At 38.3% G+C, this 19,322-nt stretch overlaps 1 protein-coding gene across 1 annotated transcript in view; it reads right to left on the reverse strand.

The window, feature by feature from the left end:
- Positions 1–19,322, reverse strand: part of SYNE1 (spectrin repeat containing nuclear envelope protein 1) — a 329,785-nt gene continuing 310,463 nt past the window's right edge. The window contains 7 exon segments of the mRNA XM_042795897.1: positions 1–6,097; positions 12,904–12,962; positions 14,821–14,913; positions 15,908–16,120; positions 16,497–16,625; positions 16,956–17,156; positions 18,666–18,877. Of these exon segments, the coding sequence (XP_042651831.1) occupies positions 5,857–6,097; positions 12,904–12,962; positions 14,821–14,913; positions 15,908–16,120; positions 16,497–16,625; positions 16,956–17,156; positions 18,666–18,877 (1,148 nt within the window). The 3' untranslated portion in view covers positions 1–5,856.

Genomic DNA, 19,322 nt, shown 5'->3' on the forward strand with positions numbered 1-19,322 from the left:
TTTTGACCAGTTCATTTTATGAATGATGTATTAAGCGGCACCAAACAATAGAAGTCACAGCTTTCAGTTCCTGTCTTTTCAGAGCAGTCATTTACTGTAATTCAGATTGCTATCATTTAAGCAGGCCTTAGTCTATGACAAGTCTTCAGTGCTTTAGCTTGCAGTTATTAGTTTTCCTTTATCTTGTTTCACAGATTTTTATCTGCTGCTTTTTTGGGAAGACAAATTAAGTCTCTAAATCATTCCTATTTATTTCTTTATTGTGAAATATTATGAGAATATTTCAATGTTCTTAGTATTATTAAAACAAGCATAACTTCTCCCAAACATAGGTTTTACATCTATGTCCCTCTAAGTCTAATTATGGCCAAATAGTGCAAAAACGATAGAATTCAGTTGTCTATAGTTCATTTCACAACATTACTGTCAATGTTAAAAAGAGACAGCCATACCTAGACTAGTCCCCTTGTGTAGGGAACTCTATATAAGACACGCAATCTTCCCCCACAGTCAAAAGACAAATGACACCCTCCCTCCAACTCCTCACCCCTCACCTTAGGCAAACACTGGTTTAGATGAATTCTGCAACTGTCTGCTGCAAGAGTTGAACAATTTTATAGCCAGACCACCCAGCTTAAATACAAACCTCACTGTGGCATTTCCTGCTCTTTTCCTTTCTACAATCCATTGCTTTAAAAACCAAATAAAATATGGAAAGTGCAAGTAAGTGAGAAGATCAATGCTCTCTTCTTCTCTTGCTTAAAAATCTGCATTTTTTCTCCTTGACTGTGCTCTTATTTTGCAGAATTCTCCTACATTTGGTACATCCTGATAGCATCTGTAGTTTGAAGACTGTGAGCAATCAGTTTCTGTTATGCCTTTGAACACATACATAGTTGCATTCAGATGCACATGATGATGAGCATGTTGAGAGATGTTATCAGTTGTAAACATATTTCCCAACCACAAATAGCACAAGACTCTGAGGACCAGGGATGACTATTCATAAAACAATCCAAGTAGCTTTGTTCTCATTCAATAACCAGCTGTAGGAGAAAGTTCTAAGGAAGGAGAAAGCAAGACTGCAGGTGTTCACAGCATTTGCAGCGGAGATGGACGTGTGGCAAACCAGTGGCGAGAAACTATTGATCTGTTGCAGAAAGAAGCTGTTATTGCTGCTTGAACAGAGTGAGGGATAGGCAGTGGCTATCATCATGCTCACAGTTGTGAGGAATAAGGCACACTATTCCTGTCAGCTTCAGATCATTTGTTCTCCTAACACTGTCAGACATCTCTATTAATTTTCAGTCTGTCTTCAGGTTTTTCTAAAGCACGGTCCACAAACAAAACTTCACAAACAGATGAAGTAAGTTCAGGGCAAACAGTGCTCGTTATTTTGCACTATTAGCATTATAAGCATTATAAGATAATGCCTCGATATTACGGCAGTCTGGAGTCACAGAGCAACCAGTTTCCATTATGCCTTTAAACACCCACTAGTTATGCGGTGACCACAGGCCAGTAAGCAGAGTTCAGAGTTGCAAGATGCATCAAGCTGTGGGGATGATTACACCTCTACAGCAGCTATTGCATCTATTTAAAGTGGAAAACAGGGAAAAATATAACGTAGTGATAACTGGAGTTCCCAAGATGCAGAGTCTACTTTCTCTATGCTTGAACACATGCCTTCAACACAGACCCAGAGTTCTGCAGCTCCTGTACTGCCTCTCCTCACACCTTGCAGCCAAGGCTCAAAGAACATTACCAGAAATTGGTCCCTCAATATTTGTAGAGCCCAAGTAGGTAAGGTGCTTCAGTAAGAGGGTAGGTGACAGGTTGCAGGCTTAGCACAGAGACAGGGCATTTCAGACTCTTGTGTGTTTCTTAAAAAATTTGTCCACACCCAAGTCCTCTGTAACAGCATCCCAATGAGACAGAGGTAGGTAGAGAGAGAAGCTTGACATTATGAGGATGAAAAAGATGCCCAGGCTTCAAAGCTGGCTAGTGCCACTGGCTGCAATTCTTGACAGCTTTCTGGGTGTGATTTTCCCCCCACACTACAGCTGCCCCATTTATCCTGGTTCATGCTGTGGCGATCAGTGCAAATGCTGACATCACACTGGGGTTTGTAACTCAAGCTAGACCTTCAAGTCACTGGCGCTCTTGGGATGGAGCTTGCTTTGACAGGATCCTGTGAAGTGCCTGGCCATTTATTTCTGTTTTGACTTCTTTGTGCTAGTTCTTAGGATCAAGATGCAGTTCTGCAAAATCACATTTGAAGTCATAATGGAATTAGTTCAGAGCCAGGAAATTTCTTTGCAGGAGCATATTGCTCAAACCACCTTAATTGGTCAGACGTTGATTTTGTCCTGAGCTGAGACTGAAAGTCCCAAAAGTAAGAGGTGACAGTCAAGGGATCGTCTAACCTGCTGGCACAAACTGCCTGTGATTCCCATGAGACATCAGCTTCAGCTTACAGACTGACGTTCCTAACCTTGAAGGTATGGGAAATTTAGCGTTTACAAACAGGCGTTTTTCCTGTCTATGACATTTTCCTAATGTGTGTCTATCACAGCCTGTGACTGCCTTATTCACAGGTACTGTAGAGAGTTTGCCCTTTACTAGGGGGATTGCTCTGTGTGAGCAGATCACTTGGGGTCAAAAGAAAGTTCTCTATATCTGATTTCTCTCTCGCATTAGCAGTCAGTATGTTGAAACTATTGTTAGCTACTGCGACACGACAGCTCTATGGATACAGCTCAGAGCTTGAGGCTATGAACAGAAGAAGCTTTGAAACCTCTGAAAGGAAGCAAGGCATAGCCGGTACACTGCCCTGTGGTTCATCATCAAGGCAGAGGTGAGACAGTACACGCATGCCCTGCAGGGAATGAACAGCCAAAAATGTGCTGAATTTGAAGGGGCACTCGATGTAGCCTTCATAATTCTTTACTTCCTTTAATTACCATAATTTATCTTCCCCCTTAGCCCTAACTCTATTTAAGGAATAACTTATGAAACATTTCTATCATTTCACATCAGTTTTCCCCTGCCTATTTAAGCAAGTTAACCTCCATTCCTCTGGCAGTTCATTGCTTTCTCATACTCCCTAGACTGAGTATTTCAAGAGGTGGGAGAAAATAAAAGGGCATGATCATCATGAACAAGATGGAACCATTCCCCGCTCCCCACTTCATTTTAGTGACTACTCCCTAAAACTCCCCTGGGAGCTTGAGCAAGGAATACAAATTCTTCTTTCCTTCTGCAGAAGACAGGCCATTCTTCCTTAGGTATCAGGAAAGTGGGGAAGGCATTCAAACAACCAAAGGAAGCAGGGACTAGAGTGGCAAAATAGCTGACAAAATTAAGATGTCAGGTTGTAATTCAAAGCAGGTGCTACCCTGCAAACTTTTGATAAAGTACTTCGTTAATTGCATCTGACATCATTCAAACTGACCTCTCTTCCTTGCACTCCGCACTCCTACCTAACCAACTCTTTTCAAACCTACCTGCCTCTCCCTTTGTTTTTAAATACTGTAAGAAATGAACACAGGTTTCACCTGTGACGTTTTTGGCTGGTTCCTTCATCAGCTTGGGTATTCCACAGGTTGATACAGGCTATCTACTACCATGAAATCACCAATAGCTGGCTGGAAAATAGGAGACAAAGTCAGGCTGAGTTCCTTATTTCTCACTAAAGTAGTTTTTTTACTCTTTACAATGTTTTCTTTTAAAAGAAAACAAAAATATCATTCAACAAAAAAATAACCACTGAAACCAGGGCTGAAAAAAGAATAGCTGAAGTACGCAGAGATCTGTACTAACAGGTCTGAGCGGACTATTAAATTATTCACACAGGTGCACTGACTACTACTGACTAAATTATGTCATCAAAGAGGAAAATATCAGAAAAGAGAGAAATTTTATGGAATCTGTCAGGCCTGTTGCAAGTAACAGCTCATCCTGTACCCCCAAAATGTGTCCCTTATCTTTGCCTACTCAGAATCAGTGATTATGGATGCTAATCTAGCAGCATAACTTCTGAACACCAATGAAAGAATCTAAACCTTGAAAAGAACACATACTTGTGTCAGTCCAAATCTGCATCTCAGACATTGAAGATACATACAAAATACTTTTCAGGAAAATGTTAACGTTACACTTATCTGGAAAGGAAGCTGTTGGAGTTCAGTTTGTGGTACTCTACCTCTGCCCACCCTCCCCTCATACCAGCTCAAGTGATGACATCCCAGAAAAGTAATGCTATGTAACAGCAATTAATGTGCTTGTATTTTCTTCTGGATTTTTTATTTCTGTTACGTAGGCCAGTATATTCTAAGTAAAAACATTCATCACACAGGAGAAATTCACATTGTGTGCCATGGCTTAAAAAAAGCCAAACTTATTGAAGGGCAGTAACTTAAAGCCATGCTCTGTATTTTTTCAAAGTTGAAAAGAATCCTATTTTGGTCGAGTTCTGACTGATAAGCTGGGCAAGTGTCTGCCACTACTCAGACTGCAAATTTCCTGCAATATTTCTGGAAAATTTGTGAGTTTTCAATTTGTTCTGGTTTTCTGATACTTATGCTTATGTTTTGGGCATATTCCACTAGACTAACTACTGGTAAAGCATAAACATTTATCTTGGTATTAAGCTTCTATGGAGAATATTAAGAGGTTTCCAGTACACCCACAGGAAAATATCCGCTTCAGTGTGGACTGATACAACCTCAATTGACAAACGTTGCACATGAGTACATACATAACCACAGACACACACAGAAATAACACACGTGTGAGGATGAACTTTTCTCAAGAAGCAGCTTGAGAAAAAAAACCTGGAATGACCAATCATTAATTCAAAATACAGACAGCTTTCAATATTAGCACAACATCTAACATAATACTTTCTCATGTATTTTACCACTTGTCAAGTTTTCCAGATCTTCTCATTCAAACATGTACCTAATACTGCTAATTTGTTACATTTGTAAATTATTTTTAGAAGTGCAGCATATGTTTGTCTTCTAATTTTTTTATATCATACATATTTCATTCTAAACTTAGAGATTTCCATAGTTGTCATTAAAAAGCACGTAGACAAAATATTTTATGGTATCTATAATAAATGCAAAGAAATCAATACAAACAAAACTTGGCTTAGCAAACTGTACATACATAAATATGTTCTTTGTTTTTCAATTTGACATTCAACATTTTTCCTCAAAAAAACTTTTACGATCTTATTTATTACATCCATTTTTTTAAACCTTAAAAAAGTGCTTCTCAGATTTACACCTTGTGCATCCAAAGCAAAAGTTAGAACACCATGCCCGAAACAGAAACCATGGGGAATAATACATTGCCATACAAGATCCTTTAAAATTGTATGTTACAAATGCTCTAAAATTTCTTTAGCATTGCTTACTTTGTATACTGTAGATACTGAGAGGGTATTTAACAAAGACTGGCTAATAGCTCATTTAGAAGAGCAGCACACAGAAAAGGATCTACAGTATCAAGTCCTTGGCTATGCATAGTACAGGGCAATGACCTGGATATAAAGTGGCTAAAAGATCCAGAATGCTGGACAGAAGGACATTTCCCTCACACACATCACATCCTCCTTAGTACCCAGGATGTGAGTATTGAAATGATGCTACTCAGGTAATATGTTGTGCAGTTTGATACTGATATACTGATGCGTTACTAGCTGAGTGCGAGCAGAAAATGATATGGACACAGTGGTGGCTACAGAAGGGAGGTAAAGCTGCCACACTGAATCCTGTCACCCTTTAAAACCATCTTGCCTCCAAGCTAGCACTCCAGCAAGGTCGCCCACGGTCTCACGGGTCTCCTTCATAATGGAGGTGGACCATTCATGTATTTTAGCATGGGGTGGAAAGAGCGGGCAAAGTTGTTGGCCATAGTACAGCTGTAGTCCTCCTCAGTCATTGGCACCAGGCAAGCCAGCCCGACCAGGAGCAGCAAGAGGAGCTGAAGTGGCAGAGCAGCTCTGAGGACTCGGAGGAAGAAGGGTGGGCACCGCCACGCTGGCCCAGCCTCAGAAGGGGAGGAACCTGAGCCACCTCTTGTGGACCTGAGAAAAGAGGATGTACAGGTGAATATGCTAAAACATTACTGGAGAAGAGGTTGCCCTCAGGCGCTCAGCCTTCCCTGAACATGCTATTTCCATAACACTCTGAAGAGACCCTGTATTTCTAGACTGGGTAGGAAAACACCAGATGAGCACAATAGAATGGACTGTGTGACCCCACAGCCCCTTCATCAATTATGGGGAAGACTCTCCACTTAAAGCACTGTGCTCTAGAGAAGGGGAAAATAAAAGATGGGCCATACCTGTCACGTGTTCAGCACACAATGTATAAAAGGGAAGCCTCCTTGTTTAAAATGGCAGTTGCATTTGGTTTGTGGAAGTTTCTACATTCATTTCTGTATATAGTATCCGCAAGGGTATAATGAATTAAGATTCAGTTATATCAATCTTCAATTAATTAATACACCAATATGCAGGCAATGGGGACACATTTTCTACAAAGTACATTGTATTTTGAATCTTGCACTCAGTCAGCAGTTAAAATCTGTTTGCTCAACTGAATTGACACCATCACCTTCTGGGTGATTTTCTCCCTTATGTCTATGAATCTGACTTGAAATGGCACATATCTATCACGTCTATGGGAGAGGCAAGACATAACACAAACACTTCAAAAGGGATACTTCAAACTAATCCTTAAAATCCAATCTATTTTTTAATGAAGGATAAAAACATAGATTACACATTTCCCATTTTAGACTGAAACTGGAAGAGCTCTAATATATGGACGACAGGTTTTGAGACAAGTGGATGACTGAGAAGAGTGATTATGCAAATTAAAATATGATGGTCTTATTGTGCTAATTAAATGGCATGGGAGAGTATTGTATTTTAGCACTAGCCAAAAATGGAAGAATTTAGAGACTTCAAATAATTTGCTTCAAGAACTCTTCCATTAAGATATTAGGTCATGAATTTTGTCTTAGACATGTTGCTATAAAACATCTGTGTGGCTGCTATGATTAAGAAGCCTCAGAAAACCTATGGTTTGCTAGGGTTTAAGAAATAAAGATGGATTTGGTCTCAACTTGAAGGTGTAGGAGATCAGGCTTGTTGACTGAGGTCAAATGTTCCCCAGTAAAGCAAGTAGGGGGGTGATAGTGCCTTAGTGTCTCCTTGCCTTGACTTCCCCTTGTCCTTTGATCCTGTATCTCAGATAAATCTGAATCTCTGTGAAAAAGCATGCAAAAACCAAAATATCATCTTCAAAACTATGCCAGGTGTAGCAAGGATCCCCTTCCCTCCTGTTCAGAAAAGAATTCTTTCTACGCTTGAGATTATTTTAATTGTCTTGTTCATATATGTGCATCATCCTACTATGAAGACTTCAAGAAATCCAGACAGATCTGGTAAAGCTTAGATGACTAACATAAATAAACACTCAGGTATGCTAAATGATTAACTTGACCTAAATATCCCAGGAAGGAGTGATGATCAAAACATCAGATCACATGTTTGAATCCATGCTATTGTAGCCTGGATGGAGAGCTGCTTATCACATAATGTAAGATCACATATTATAAAGAACATATTGAAAGGATATGGCACATTTAACAGCATCACAGCATTCCATATTAAAGTTCAGTTAGATCAGGACTTCTACTGTCTGAGAATGCCAAGACAGAAAGTTAATGGACTGAAGTAGGAACAAAGGGAACAAGGAGTTCTTAATTACCTTCCAAGCATTTGATTGCACAGTCCACCTATTTACAAGGCTCTTATTGTTGTTAATCTCAATCAAAAAAGGCCACATTTCTGCAGCTGGTAACTGCTGTTTGATAATGAGCAAAGTCTGAATTTTCTTCATTGACTCGGAGTTACTCTGGGGTAACACTGGGTGTCAGATGGAGAATTTCCAAAAAGCGGAATCAAAAGGGAGCAGGCAAAGCTAGCATTTAATTTTTCTTTTGTTTTCCTACAGCTTTAATAACACAATCCAGCACTTTTTGCTTTGCATTTTACCAAAGAAAGAAGAAAAAGACTGACGTGTGTAAGATACATGGCTGATCTCAACAAGGAATATAAACTTTCTTTCAAAAATTAAAACAATTCATGGCAGTTTTTCAAAACACTTTTTCTACAGTGAAGTAGGGTGTTGAAGAATAGTTTCTAATACTATATGGAAACAATTAAATAGGCAAATAATGAAACATTATGAAAACATCTTCAGAGTTCTAAAAAGTTTGAGTGCTGTACTGCCTGTGTTTATTGCAAGTATGCCTCTGTAATCTACATAATTGACTGAAAAATGGAATGGCTCAGCTTAGAGTGTTTAATGGATTTGGGAAGGAGAGATGGTTAAAAATAAACATTGTTAATAAAAAAGCCTCTCTATTCATAAGGGCCAGAAGTCTTTACACCAGCAGGAGAAGGGAAAGCTGAAGTACTGTACATCACTTTGGAGAAAAATGTAATTTTTAATTATTAAGCTTGCATCTTTAGCTGTCTCTCTTCTGACTGCTCCATTTGTCACACTGGCCCCTCTTTGAGGAGTGAAGGAAGTAAGGCCATATGTGACTCACTCAATACATAATTCCTACGAACTAGATAAAAGGGGGAGGCACAGCTGCAGACTTGGAAAACAGTGAGCTTCTTCATATCAAGAAATCTCATGAATTCACCTAAGAAGTGCAAGCAATAGTTACCCTTATTTTGAGGGTTTGTAATGTCAGTGAAATTGGAACTCTCTCCTAAGCATTTCAAGAGAGGAGAAGCTAATTTACCAGGCTATAGATTGGTCGGGCAAAGTGAACTTTAATTTCAGTTCAGATGAGTACCTTCTTTTAAAGATGACTGATTTTTTTTTTTTTTTCCCAAGGCAAGTATGGTTGAAATAATCTACCTGTATTGCAGTAAACATCTGAAAGATTATAACAGAAGAATTTATCATTCAAGCAAAGCTGATGAGAATATATAAGGTGAGTTTAATGGGAAGTGACTAATGGAATGCAGACAACAGGCTTACATTGAAGAGGCACTGCTGGGCTAGTAGGATGTTATTACTGGAGTTAATCAAGGATGAGTCTTGATTTAATATCTTTATGAAAAGACTATGGCACAAAATATAAGAACAGCAATTTTCATCTGTATGATTACAGAAGTTGGAAGTCTTTGCAAATACAAAACAGGATTGGCTTCTTGCACAGAAAGAAGTGGGTGAATCCAATAGGTTTAAGAAGTAGTTCAAGGAGTTTAAGATTATAATATGCAAGGCAGCAATAAAAGCTTCTGTTACAAATTGGGAAGTTCACACTCTGAAGACAATGAAGAGAATCTAGAGCTGTTTAACACAGGATAGCCACAAACCAATAATGTAGTTTGTGAATAGGTGTGAAGAGACAAAAGAAATTCTACAAATATTTCCGTTCAAGATTTCCAGAAGAGAACGATTGTTTCAATGGTGTTCTATAAGGCACTAGTCAGATCTCACCTGTAGCAGTATGAATCATTTTGGTTAACATCTGAAAGGTTAACTCAAATTTACACAAAAAACCTGAGTATTTCTCCTATGAAGGAAATAAAGAACCAAGCTTGCCAATATAAAACCTGAGAGATATTAAAACTACCCTTTATAAAATAGTGCAGAACAGACAGAAAGAAGGGTGAACAGTTGTTAAAGGAAGTGATAATGTTGGCACAAAACCAAATGACCATGGATACGCTGAAGGTGGAAATTATTGTACTTCCAGATAATCAGAGAAATTACATTTGATAACGACATTCTAAGAGATTTTTTGTTCCCACTGATTCTACGTTTTTGAGATAGACACTGCTAAAGTTATGAAGGAGAAGCTGTGATGCTCTGCCCAGAAGAGCAGACAATGACTCCTCTTGGTGGCCTAAGAGACTCTCTAGGAGTGACCTTGTTTGGCTGTGTTCTGACTTTGATTCTCATCCTAGCTTGCAGAATCACCTCACCTCAACCTCAGATTTGGCTTACCCTGTAAAGATGAGTATGTCCATTTCAAAGGCAGTTAAATATGAAGTTTAAGTAAGAGGCTCTAAGTGAGAATGAGGGAGATAACTGGGAGAAGAACCATGGCAAGCCAAGCCCAAACCTTGCATCTGAGCTACTGCATGGCAATGACTGCCATTTTGTGGCCAAAGGCATGGAGAGTGCTGTGGTCCATTCTGCTCCAGGAACAGCAAGTGAACTTTAAAGATCCACTAGTCATTTGGGGAGAGCAGGAAATGGAGGCTGGCACTGTGGCACCAAGACTTGAATAGAGCTGCTCAAGAGAGGCAATGTAAACACCCATGAGCAAACTGAACCAGTGTTCTAATCTTTTTAACATTTTAATCACTTCAAAAAAATCCAGAGGCACAGATTCAGGTGTGCACTTGTGACAGCTCTATTAAACTGATGAAGAGGAGTTACTTCTTTGATTTGCTTTTCCCACTTAGCACACGATTACTAATACCTCTTGAATGAGCCTTCAGTTAAATACATGATATAACAGCTGCTTGTACCTTGTTTAGCTAACACTATGTATGCTTGCCATTTTGTTGTGATGATGGGGAAGGCAAAGTGATACACACTTGTTACACACAAAATACATCCTCTCTAATTTTAAAATGATCCTTCCTTCACAACCTCCTATGTGATAAACCTTTTAAAACTGACTCTAGTTCTACATACTAAACTCTAACAGGGTTTGCTGATCCAGTGCAAGATCAAACACAAAGTACTCTGATCAGAGGCATGTCAAAATATTAAAGAACACAGTGACAGCTTGTACCGCTTTATCAGTTAAAACCACATTATACATCAACCACAACCTGTCTGGCTTGCGCATTTGATTAAGTTTCCTATTCAGCAGTGACTCATTTGTATTCCATGCTTGTCTGAATGACAAATTGAACATTGTGTTGTACTGCTACAAGATGTGTTAATAAACAGTGCTGGAAAGACTTGATCTGAAAGGTGCCGCAGCAACGCCACTGCTAGAACAGAGGTTGATCTCAAAGCTGGAAAGCACTGCTAGCTGCTCTTTGAGCCAGCGGCTCGCACCTACATCCAGAAACCTTCTCAAAAGGTTGGCAGAAGTGTCTGACTATACAGGAGAGCGGAAGAGCACACACAGTACGTTTTTTGAGTAGAACGTTGCTTGTGCAAGCATGCTGATCTGCCAAAGACATCCTCCATTCCTCCTAGCTGTTAACAGCTGCAGAGTAAAGTCTCAATCCTCCCCTTTCCCACTCCCTACAAGAAATAAAATGCCAAGCCTCATAGCACGCTGGAGTTGGGAAAATTAATTCTCTTTCTCCACCAGATAGAAAGATGGAACATACACGTTACCTATTTTCTATGTGGTTTCCTTATGTTTCAGAGAAAAAAAATTCTTAAAATTAAGGCAGCTTTAGTGCCAATGGAAGCAGTGAAAGATGCTCTGCCTGTTCTATCTGCTATGCTATGTGGTTTTGAAACTATGCCACTTTACTGGCAGTCACTAACTACTACACATACAAAGCAGACTTCTATTTTTTAAGAAGTGTTTATGTAAATGTGTACATGGTAAGTAGTTTTATTCTTTATTTCATTTATAGTTAATAATTTTGCTGAATAAAGCCTCAATTTTGCTCATGAAAAAACCCAATATGCTTACAGTATTTTTATTTTTTGTCTGCTTGGTTACTGTTCAATATATCAAATCTAGTGTTGCCTTCTTTCCAACACCAAATCTTTGACTTTAACAGGAGTTATTTTTAATATGAATTAGTGAATTTTCAATATAAAGAGAATAAATGAGATTTAGGGCTTAACTATACGAACAAATATATTTTCATCATACTTCCTGATTATTTTAGGTGTTGAAATGCATAAGATGCTGAAATAGAAAAAGACGTCCTCTTCATATGTAATGGCCTGCTCATTTACTTTTTTTTTTTTTTTTTTTTTTTTTTTTAACTTCATAACTCTAGAGGCTAGTGAACCGATCAGTGACAGAGTGAAGGTACACACATCACACTGACAACAACAAAGAATGCAGAAGCACTGTTAGCTGCAGAGATGACAGGTTGCTGGAGACAAGGTGGAAAGCAAAAAGCTGTAGCTGCAAGCCTGCTCTCTGCTGGTCAGACAGAGATGGGGCAGTGCTGCTCCCAGAGCAATACATGGATGCAAGCACTTGGCAAGAGTCATGGCAATGTTAGCACATTATATTGCAGTCATCTTAGGAGGGGGAGAGTGACCCAAGTCTCAAAACCCTCAAATTCTGACTTCTAATTTTGAGTCTTAAGTACTGAAAAACCCACAAACTGAACAAAACATTTGAGGGAAAAAAAAAAAAAAAAAGTAAAAGAAAAGAAAGAAAAGGATGTTAGTATGTCTCATCCAGATCTGTGGGTTTTGTGAATTCTAGAATATTGTATTGACCTATTACCTGTCTTAATTTAATATCTAGAGGTAAAGAGGATGATAAAAAGTGTTTGCCATGAACCTACTGGCATTTCTGTTAAATTATGCCAAAATGAAATAATGATTAAATATCACGAGTGTAAACACACACTCATTCTGACCAGGCATATGAAAAATAAATGTTGATCACATGGCATTCCTGGGAACCAAAAGCTGTAGATGTTAAATGATAAGCTGGTATTTCTATTTAACAAAGAATTTGAAGTAAATGAGAGCCCCTTTTGCCAAGCAATTAACAAAAGGGAAGTTTATAATTGTTTAAGTCCTGTCCACCTGACAGAGTCGGTGCAGACGGAGACGAATCACGGCCAATTTCCATCATCCTCTTGGGGTTCTAGAACAAAGTGCGGAAACCAGGAGAATAAGGTACCTGCTATGTGGACTGCTGACAGAGGGTCCAGGCTGTGAGAGACTACATTTGCCCCGTGGCTGTTTGCAATGAACAGGGGGTAAAGAAAGAAGAATGTTCAGTCCAGGCAAATAAAGACAAGCTACTGATGAAACTAAATTAAAAGTGCAGCAAAGGAAACATAAAAAAAATAAATCAAATGAAGTGACCAATACCCATGAACCAAGGAAACTGGCTTTTCTTTGCACCTAGCTGAGTATGGAAATGATTGGAACACACACTGTGAACTCAAAAATAACAGTTTAGTCATTACATTTATGAACAGTAGCTCTGGATTTAAAAAGAATCACTAGAAATTTAGCTCAAATAATTTGTAATATGAAATAGAAAAAAAATATTGAATTGAATATGGTCAAATATAGTTATTTCAAAATGCAAATATAGCAAAATTAGTATTCTTAAGGAAAAAAGGTCCAAGGGCCTCCTTTGACAAGTCTGGACTCTTCTTCATCCCCATCCCACCCGCAATTTTGAAGGCCAAATAACCGTAGGTGCATTCCTGCACTCACAACTATTTGCTAGAATATTTAATGCAGTTAGTTTATTATAATTCTGATTGCATTTTTGGTATTAGTATAATTGGTATCAGTATATTTGGCACTGAAATTTTAAACAACTTCACTTCAGTCTCCAAAATTGTGGGTGCAAAAATCAGAAGTTTGAAAACCAGACCCCAAGGAATCATACAACTTAGCTATACATTATGGACAAAAAAGAAAAAAAGTAGTCATGTACGTAAACATTAACAAATTAGAGAAAGACAAATGCTTATTAAAATGTTAAGATGAAACCTATTATAATTTTACATACTCTTTAGACAAAGATTTTATGGTAAAACTCTTCTCTATTTCCTGTAATGGTCAGGCATCCTCCAGTTAAATCTGTGATATCAGAGCTTGTATTAGTTATTTAAGTTTAAATTTAAAAGATAAAAGCATTGACATCTGAAATAAAATGCTAAGGTTTATATTCTTTCTCCTTTTGAAAAGCCAGTATTCCTTTACATTCTCATGCTAGCATCTAAAAGGAAACTAGTGAATGTAAAAAAAAAAATGTAAAAAGAAATATCAATTTCAAGAGCCATAAAATTTATCAAGACAGAACTCAGAGGCTTTACAAAAAGTGCAAATGGGAAAAAAAAAAAAACAAAAAACAAAAAACAAACAAACCCAAACCGACAAACCAAAACCAACCTGATTGTTTTAAGAACTAAGGAAAAAAGCAAAGTAATCAACCAACAGAATTGCAGAAAAAGACAAAATAATTGCAGTTCCATTTTGGGCTCAGAGTATGGAAGTGTTAAGTACTAGGCATGTATTGCTATATTTCTTGAATTTTGTGCCAGCGATGTAAATAGACAACTCCAGAGTTGCCATCATAGCCACTGATTAGGTCCTGTGCAACTAGCTGTTTTGAATAATGTTTTATGCCCTTCAGCTCTACTTAGCCATTCATCCAAATTCTCAATAAGACCACCTGCAACCTTCATCAGAAATGACAAAAAAACCTTATTGAGATTCTCGATGAAGCAGCTCTGAAGAGAAGGCCAAACAGAAATGGAGGACTGATTATACCAGACAAGACCAGACTTCGGGGTGCTGTCATCACTAGAGCAAAATACAAGAGACGCGACATGCCATACCATGGTAAACCAATCACACCGACAGCCCTGGTTTTAGATAGTATTTACCACTTCTGACTTCATGCAGGATGGGATATGCAGCAGGGTTGGGGAAAGCAGCTGTGTTTTGTTCTGGGTTTATTTCATTTCCTTTCCTATCAAGTGAGAGGGGTGGGGTCTTCCAGCTGGCTAGAGCTACTGCAGACATCTAGAGCTCCCACCCAGGAGGTGGCAGAAAATATATGATGTGAAATTACCGTTCTCTGTCTGCTTGGAGTGCTTCTTCCAGACACTGGACTCACTGAGCCTGATGTGTCTAATTCATCAGCAGAGGACCATGAGGACAATTCCTAAAGTTCAGAAGGAATGGAGCTCAGAAATACACCAACTGGCTGTTCAGATAAGCAAACTAAAAAAAAAAAACCCCTCAGTGTAATCGCAGCAGAGTTACTTCCAAAGCAAATAAAATAAAGCAATTAAATTTTGTTACCAAATTTTATAAGATTAAGGCATTACATGCTTTCTCTGTTAGCCCTAAAGGAAAAGAAAAGCAAACAGATAGTTAAAACTTAATTGCTTTAGGTGACCCATATTCCACTGAAGTCAATACAGGGGAAAAAGCAGTTGCTCTTTATTGGCCTTTAATTACAAGAAGAGGTTGGTACCACCAAGATTTACTTAAACAGGCAGAAATTCACTAGAAGGAGGGAAGAGCTGAATTCTCATGCCTTATGCACTCTGCTAATCCAAGACTTTTTTAAAAAGTTAACTAAAGGAGAACCTTGAAATCTTTACCATATATCTGACACTATTGATGAAGATGTATGTGTAAGTCCCTCTCAAATACCCTGAGATACATGATAATTTGAAAAGATCTGGTGTACAGCTCAAAGCTCAGAAGGCACTATGAGATTTGTTAGCATATTATGGAATTTATTTTATGCTTTTTTTTTTTCCCCTTCAGCAGAGTGAGCATTGTCTTCCTTTCCAGTGACAACTGACACACTATAATTTCCAGTTCCGTAGCTAGTATAATTGTCTTGTATACTTTGCCAGTTGACTGAATCAGTAATGGCAGGATAAACAAACCAAGGTGTTCAATACTTATTGTCACACCAAATAGAAAAAAATTACTGGATTAAAAAACCCCACCATATCACAAAAGAGATGTTTACATTATGAAGTGTAAGATTACTTTATGATATTCAAGATTATATGTGTACCATCTTGATAAGTATTGCAAACAGAAACAGTGCAGCCAACAGCACTGATCGGAGAAAGACAGCCAAAACAGTGGGAACCGTGTGCCCAACAAAAAGCAAGGAATAAAAAGAGATGACTTACTAGCTGACTACTTGAAATGTCTAGAATTTTCTCTAGGTCTTTGATATGACGTATGACTTCTTTCAGGAGAAGCTTCAGTCTGTTTCCAATGACATGCACCTTCTCTTTGGCTTCAAGACAGTCCTTGCCTTCAGCATTGACTAGCAATTGGGAGGACATATCTTGCAGTGATGCCACCTTCAACTGAGACTCCAGCAGTTCACGTCTGATTTGCTGTTGCCAAGGCAAGCATAAGATTTTTTTAATGGGAGTTAAGGAAAAAAAAAAAAAAAGAAAAAAAGAAAAAGGAAGAAAAGCTAGAATTCACAAAACTGGACATTTTAAATCAATGAAATGGAAAGAAAAGAGAAGAAATAAAAAATCTTAATCTGACAGGAGGTTAGATAGCAGTTGCCTGAGATTTTAAATCACTAGTTATGCCACAGACCCAACTGAGTAGTGCTCCCTACTAAAGTAAAGTTACTGACATTGTCCCACAGTTGTGTGTTAGCATGCAATGTACAATGCAAACCCTCAAGAGAAAGATAAATCTGTTAGCTGTATTTCTGATGATGTGTTTTGGGAGAGAAAGGGGTAATTATAGTCCTACCATTAGAAGTCTGTGATGATCCTGCAGCGTTTCTGAGTCCAGGTTTGGATCAATGGGCACAATCTCATTTTTTCTTCTGTCAATATTCTCTAACCAAAGCAGCAAGCCATGGCTCATTTCATGGAAATCCTGCGAGTGATGAGTGATGATTTTGATAGTATGGCAGAAAATTCCAATCAAATTTAAGTTTTTAGTTTACCCTATGATAGGTCCTACTGGCTAAACAGCATACCTTATAAGGAAGTGTATAATAGTATATTATAGTACTATTTCAGAGATGACAAATTTAGAAAATCTTAGTCTGGAAATACATGCTTCAGGTAGTACAGGTGTATCTTTCAAAAAACACATGCTGAAGCTGTAATTTATCTTGCATGGCAAGTTTCAGACTGGATAATGATATGGTTTATATTTTTGATATGGGGGGTGCTGACAATTTAAAATAAGTGCAATACAGACCTGGCATTGCATTAATGCATCCTGCAGTGAGCAGCGCCACTCTTCAATCATACTGCATACGTGGTCCCAGCGCACATTCATCTGAGACAGGCGCTCTTGAAGCTTCTTGCTCTCTTCGCTGTCAGACTGAGTGAACTCTGAGCTGCACAGATTGATGGATAAGATGATCGCTTTGCGGTTATCAATTGCTTTCTGCAGCTCCTTGATGATAAGACAAGGTGGGACGGGGAAAGAAAGGATGGAGATCAGTAAAACATGACACTTTCAGAAGAACCAAGTAGAGAAGGCACCACAAGATTACAATGATTTGCCATCAGCAACTGCAGAATGGTACCTTACTGTAACAGTCTCTTTACTCTGGATATGAGATTTCTGTGCTCACTCTCTGACTCTGAAAATGTTCACTCTTTAGCATCTACTAAAATTTTCCTGTGAGCATAAACTAGAACAAGCCAATTAAACTTGTAAAGTCTTAAAAGGCTGAAGTCATAGTTGAATTTTAAAGATCTGGGTCATGTTTCAGACATTTTCAAGACAGAGCAAGCCCAACAAAATTTAAAGAGATGTAGGACAATTGTACTTTAGCTCACAATAAAACTTTTGCCCTCACTTCTCATTTTGCTGATAAACATAAAACCCAATATGTTTTCAAGTGGAAACTGCTGTCAACAGTATTTTAAAATAAAAGCTTTTACTGAGGGAAAAGAAAACATACAAACATATAAACAACTTCGATTTATAGAAGCAGGATGTGTATGAAAACTCTGATTTGTTTACATTTTAAGCCACAAAAGAAACTCCACTTCTTTTGGTTTGGAGGGCACGAATGGGCTGTCCAAGAGTGGGTGAGATAAGAACAGGATTCTTATTAAAATCACCCTTTTCCACCTATTTTACAGCATTTGCTTAAAAGCCCCATGTCACAGTGACCTTTGTAATACTTATGACAGCTATATTTGGAATACAGTGAAGATCAGCATTAATATTCTTTAGATGGATCACTGCAGGAAACAGTCTTTACTATCTGTCCACCTCATTCTCAGCATGGAGCACAATGTGTTTTGACACTGTCTCCCACATTTTTGTCCTCAAGCTTATAGAGTGCTAGTAACTGAATGTGAAGTTGTGGGCCATCATATTTGCAGATCCTAATGGCTGCAAAATATCCCAGAGAAATCACAAAGGCAGCATTCAGATCTTGATGCACCTGAGATGACAGAAGAAGAAACAGGAATGTTGCAAAATTTTTCCTATGTCGTACTGGTTGCGGCCATGGACAGGCTACAACCCCTTTGGGCACTCTCTCCTTCCTTCACACAGAGTAATACATCTGAATGAGGTGTTTCTTTTAAGGTAGCTCTTTTGTTACCAGTTTAGCTAGAAGAGATTTGATTTAACTTGGCTTTTTTTTTTTTTTCTTTCATCACCTTGGCTGACATCAGGAATTATCTGTACATTCTAGAATTACAGAATTGCCACAGAATTACTATTTGAAAAATTAATTTGGATTACATAGTAAATGCCAGTGGTACATTTTTCTGCCAAAATGTGATTCATAAAATCCCTTTCCCAGTTACTTCAGTTATCAGCAGTAGCCACTATGCACAGAATGGGGCAAACCAACTGCAACTATTGGCAACTCCTTCAACATACCTGTTGCACTCAGGTCTGTTTACAAGGTAACTCATGGAAAAGAGAAATAAAACTCACTTTAAGTTTTTTAATTCTGAGCTCAATAGTTTGTATGTCAGTGCTGAGATCAAGGTGGTGGAGCTTCTCCAGTTCTTCTTCAGTTTCTCCAAGCCAAGCCCAAACGTTATTAAGGTCAGAGTTAAACTGCTGCCACTGCTGAAGGTTCTGCTTCATCCTCAGCTCCTTGCTCAGAGCTTGAGCCTGGATTAATTCCCATCGGTCAATTACACCTGGAATGATAAAGACCAAATTCAACAAAAGCAAAAAAAAAAACAAAACCAAAAACACTAGTCACACACACACAATTGCATCATTTGAATCCTGTGCAGGACAAAAAATTGTTCCATAAAAGCTAAGAAACGCTAACCCATGAAACACCACACTGAAAACTAAGTTAGACTGAAGAATGTGGTGCTGGAGAGAAAGAACGAAGAATCTGGATGATTCCAGGCAGCAAGCAATTTTACTGCTTTCTAATGTCCGACTTCTATGAAAAGAATTAAGTTGATAAATGCTGGTCTCTAAAAAAGGCTATGGTAGTATAAAAATATCATAAATTAGTGTAAATGCAAACTGGACAAGGGACCTGAGTATGTCTAATTAGCCACTTATTTAGTATTATTTTCATTGGTATTTGTACCAATCACAATTTAATGCTCACACCTCACCACATTT

The sequence above is a fragment of the Tyto alba genome, unplaced genomic scaffold (genome assembly GCF_018691265.1).
Source record: "Tyto alba isolate M040663 unplaced genomic scaffold, T.alba_DEE_v4.0 Super-Scaffold_22, whole genome shotgun sequence".
Classification (NCBI taxonomy): Eukaryota; Metazoa; Chordata; class Aves; order Strigiformes; family Tytonidae; genus Tyto; species Tyto alba.